Here is a 5,000-nt window from a genome sequence, read left to right as displayed (position 1 = left end):
ACACAACCACTGTGACGTATTGACGATATGTAAACGGAGTCACTTACCATAATATGAATCCCCATGGACGACACACATGGCCGCACTAAGCCACAGACAGACAACGCCTACACCTGTGTGGTCCATGGTCACAGCAGACATCCACACCACTCAGCTGTAAACATCGGGGTTTACATCACCCTGGCAACACAGATGACACCAACACTTAACACTGTCTACCCAAATGACAGGAATTTCTAACACTGTCTACCCAAATGACACGAATTTCTAACACTGTCTACCCAAATGACACGAATTTCTAACACTGTCTACCCAAATGACACGAATTTCTAACACTGTCTACCCAAATGACACGAATATCTAACACTGTCTACCCAAATGACACGAACACCTAACACTGTCTACCCAGATGGCATCGATACCCAGTTCTTTCGACCCATCTAAACGCTGTATACCCGTATAACGCTGACACTCTCATCATGATCCAGCAAACCAAACTGTTACATGTCAAAGTACAGTGACACACCCGATAGTGTCTACCGGGAAGTGACACAGACACTCTAACACTACCTACCCAGATGACACAGACACACTAACACTGTCTACCCAGATGACACAGACACACTGTCTACCCAGATGACACATACACACTAACACTCTCTACCCAGATGGCACACACACACTAACACTGTCTACCCAGATCACACAGACACACTGACAATGTCTACCCAGATGACACAGACACACTGATAATGTCTGCCCAGATGACACAGACACACTAACACTGTCTACCCAGATGATACATACACACTAACACTGTCTACCCAGATGACACAGACACACTAACGCTGTCTACCCAGATGACACAGACACAATAACGCTGTCTACCCAGATGACACAGACACACTAACACTGTCTACCCAGATGACACAGACACACCAACACTGTCTAACCAGATGACACAGACACACTAACACTGTGCACACCTGCACTGTCAGTCAGCCACTGAAGTGACAAGAGGGCCGGGCCTTGGTAAACAAACACGACAAGGAAGAACATTTGAATATCGACAGCTTGGCTGTGCCTTTTAAAAATATTCTCAGCAAGAGAGAGAGAGAGAGAGAGAGAGAGAGAGAGAGAGATTGTGAGTGTGAGTGTGCGGGGTGAAGGGGATCAGTATTATATACGCATGTAATTATATACACACGTTTACATATGATACGTGTAGAATATGAATGCAGCGTGGTGTGCATTGCAGGAATAGAAACAGACAGACAGAAAGATATATAAACATTTAAATGTAGACAGACAGACAGACAGAATTCACCACATCACCCTATTCTCCCTGTCATACATATGTCAATATCTATAGTTACTTGACAGTTCCAGTATAGGCTACTATATGAGTGTGTGTGCAGTGGATGAAGGGTGTGTGTGAAGACGGAAAAAGACTGGAGTGAGTCAGTCTTCCCAGTTACAGCACTGCCACTGTCGTCTTCACAAACTGCAGGGTCGGACATCAGTTCGTAGACATTACGTGTACATCTTTGTCACTGAGAAGGAAATGTTTGTTTTTGTACGTGTTAGAAAGTGGAGGAGAGAACGAGAAATGCATAGTTACTGATGTGAACACACACACACACACACACACACACACACACTCAGAGATAGCGCGGTAATGGTGGGAGAGGCTTTCAAAATATTGCATAGACTAATCACCAAAACATGCAGAGTTTTGAAGGTCAGTTCTGTGACAAATATACATTTTGATTGCAAACACATTTTCGCTTTTTTTTTTTTTTGGTTTGTTTGTTTGTGTTTTTTCTGTTTTTTTTCTTAAAAAAAACAACTTTTGTTACCTTTTTTTTCTTTTTCAGACGGCGACGTTTCGAAAGCTCATTCATTGCATTCCATGCCCCGCTGCGGCAAAAAGAAAGCATGATCCGGGTTGTGGTGTTTGCTTGAATAGCAGGCACCCCGTTCAGCTTCTGTGCCTGTCTTTGTTTCTCGTCTCTCTTGCTCTCTCTTCCTATCTGTCTGTATTTCGCGTGCGCGCTCGTGTGTGTGTGTGTGTGTGTGTGACTTTGTGTGTGAGTGTGTGTGTGTGTGTGTGCGTGTGTGTGTGTGTGTGTCACGACGACCTAGTGGTTGCAATGTGTTGTTATTTATTTTTGTTCACATTGGGGTCTGATCCCTATCGTCCCCCTTTTCGTTTCGCTGGGCAGGTGAAGGTGGCTGGTGCAGTGTACCGCTGGAATTTATTTTAGAGGCGGTTGTGTTACCGTTGTTTGTCCACAGGCTTTTTATCATGCATGTTTCTCTTTGTAGCTGGTTGTAGGGCCAGAGGCGTGCCATGGTTGTGTAACAATGTTTTGTCCGCTCAGAACAGGAACAATCGCAAAACTGCTGTCCGTTCAGTCATTTCACATCTCAACAAAATTGAATTAATTTCTTTTGTATGTCCGAACAGTAATCGCAAATATTGAAATGAAATTGCACCTTGACAAGTACAATGATGAACATATAAGTTAACATTTCTTGTGACCTTGAACAATACTAAAGATAAAAATGATAAGTCAGTGTCCATGAAAACCACTTTTAATTAATCTAAGTTGTATGGACATTGATGATGAAGTGGTGTCCTTCAAACAGTGACATCTCATCTTGCTGTAATCTTTACCTCATTCAACAGCTGGGAACGTGAATGCTTACATCAGTGAATGACAGCTTTGTACACACAGAACACCAAATAGTACCACACAAATAACAGTAAAAGTCACAAAATATATTGTCTAACGTTTATTGTCGAATATAATGCAATAAAATATTCTACTATGGACTACAACAACAAAAACAACAGCATCAACAACGAACTACTGAATGGAATCCCGACCACTACGACAATAACCAGCAACTTGTTAGATGACATCATTATCATGATGTAAACCATTACGTAACCCCAAGCAAAAGCGATGCCCACAATGCTGACAGTGCGAACAATAGCAATGGAAGTAGGTCAGGAGTGGTGAGAGTCACCACAGAACTAACGATGCCAAGAACAACTGTACAGCTGTAAGCATGTTTCTCACTGTTATGCATACAGACACTTTTCAACTGTTAAAGTAATCACTAAATAAAACAATAATAATTATGTCAGACAGACAATTTCTTTTACAAGTATGTCTGTATGAAATGAAGGACTTCTTTGCGTCTTTCCTTTCTTTTCATTCATCCAAACAAAGTCAAACACGAAATGTCGCTTATGTGGAGAAATATTTGTTCATGTTCATGATCTTTGAGGAGTCAAAGTGGTGTTGTTGATGTATTTAAACTTTATCAATGCTGTGAGGATTACGAGTGGGAGTTGCCAGAGATGATGAGGAATGGGGTCCTTGCGTGGGGTGGTTAAAAGAGGGTGGGAGGCAGAGGGCGATGGGGGAGGAGGTTGCAGAATTTGTGTGAGAGAGAAATGAACTGACCTGTGGTTTTATTGATGATATTTCTTACGTTTTGAATGTGCTCATAGTTTCACAGTTCTATGAATGTAAGGCGTTGTGTCATGTTTGAATTCCTCATGCTGTCTTGTCGCCCACAAGACAATGTTCCTTGCATTTTTATGAGGACATTAAACATATTTGATTGAAGGACTGACAGATTGATTGATTCATTAATGCATGCACATAGGTACACACACACACACACACACACACACACGTGCGCGCGCACACACACACACACATGCACACACCTCCATCTGTCCATTATATCCGTGTTGCCATAGATACAGTATATTAAAGTGCATCACAAAGCAATGAATAAATGCATCCACAAGCAGAATGAATTGCATTGCGTTAAAATCCAGGAACAAAAGACTGATTTAATACATAATATATGACATCATTAGACATCAACAAAGCGGTGATGTGTGGTATGCAATACTAGAGCAGTGACGTTTCAGATACAAGCACTAAACCAAACATGGTCACATACGCCCACAAATGGTGTTATGAACTTGAACAAACACCACAGAAGTACAGAAATGTCGGCAAAGACAAAGCAATGTGCTGCTGAGTGCTTCCCGTCGCCTTGCTCACAGGTCAATGAAAGGAACAGTTTTTCTCTTTCTGCAAACTGTGCAGTAGGCAACTGATATTCAGGTCTGTTGGTCAGTCTTGGTGAGTCAGGTACTTGTATAAATTGCCATACAAATCATCACCGGTACGTAAAAAGCCATACCAGTAAGCATCAGCCAATGGTAATTGCTTCACCTTGATGCCGCTTCCTTGACGTGTCTAGTAGAGCATTTGAGCTCACATCAAGGCCTGAACATATGTCCGCTGTCACCATAAAACACCACTTTCTTCAACACATCTTTTCATTTATGCTTATTTTACGAGTTTTACAGAAACTGGATGGTACATGTTTCTCGGACTAAACAGCCAATTCTATTCACGACGCTTTTTTTTCTTTTGTTATTTTCCCTCAAGGGTACAAGGATTGTGATGTCACTTTACTGAAATGCCTGTGCGTTTTCCCCAGGAGTCGTACAGGTGGACATCCCCCGTGTTGTGATACTGCACGGCGGGTGTATCATAGGGGTTAGCACTGTCTGCCTCAGTCTTGTGGGACGTGGCAGTGAGGTCGTCACTGTGGACACCATTCTCAGCATCAGCCATGTCCACTGGCTCATAGTCCACTCGCTCATTCTGTTCTGACATGTCCACTGGCTCATAGTCCACTCGCTCATTCTGTTCTGACATGTCCACTGGCTCATAGTGTTCTGCCCCGTCCTCTGTTCCCTGGGAGACTGCTGACGTCTGTCCTCTGTTTTCTGTGGAAGCTGATCTGCCTGAGATCAGAGGAGAAATAAAGACATAATTTTGAGCGAGTTGTAAGAAAACAATATTCATCAAATTGAAAAAAAAAAAAAAAAACATTCCTGAAACTTCTACGTAGATCTATAATTATAACTGATGTGCAGTGACTTCTTCAGAATGATG

At 42.2% G+C, this 5,000-nt stretch overlaps 3 protein-coding genes across 6 annotated transcripts in view; all 3 read right to left on the bottom strand.

Moving 5' to 3' along the window:
* Nucleotides 1-795, bottom strand: part of LOC143296653 (uncharacterized) — a 68,802-nt gene extending 68,007 nt beyond the window's left edge. The window contains exon 1 of the mRNA XM_076608683.1: nucleotides 598-795. The gene's annotated coding sequence lies outside the window, so the exon portion shown is untranslated. The remainder of the gene's footprint in view (nucleotides 1-597) is intronic.
* The window catches only part of LOC143295800 (uncharacterized), a 43,076-nt gene that overhangs the window by 13,932 nt on the left and 24,144 nt on the right, over nucleotides 1-5,000 (bottom strand). The gene's annotated exons all lie outside the window — the stretch shown is intronic.
* The window catches only part of LOC143296184 (uncharacterized), a 5,939-nt gene continuing 3,725 nt past the window's right edge, over nucleotides 2,787-5,000 (bottom strand). Inside the window, exon 6 of the mRNA XM_076607993.1 lies at nucleotides 2,787-4,849. Within this exon, the coding sequence (XP_076464108.1) occupies nucleotides 4,506-4,849 (344 nt within the window). The 3' untranslated portion in view covers nucleotides 2,787-4,505. The remainder of the gene's footprint in view (nucleotides 4,850-5,000) is intronic.

Source organism: Babylonia areolata, chromosome 21, assembly GCF_041734735.1.
Source record: "Babylonia areolata isolate BAREFJ2019XMU chromosome 21, ASM4173473v1, whole genome shotgun sequence".
Taxonomy (NCBI): Eukaryota; Metazoa; Mollusca; class Gastropoda; order Neogastropoda; family Buccinidae; genus Babylonia; species Babylonia areolata.
This window is presented reverse-complemented; position numbering and strand designations above follow the sequence as displayed.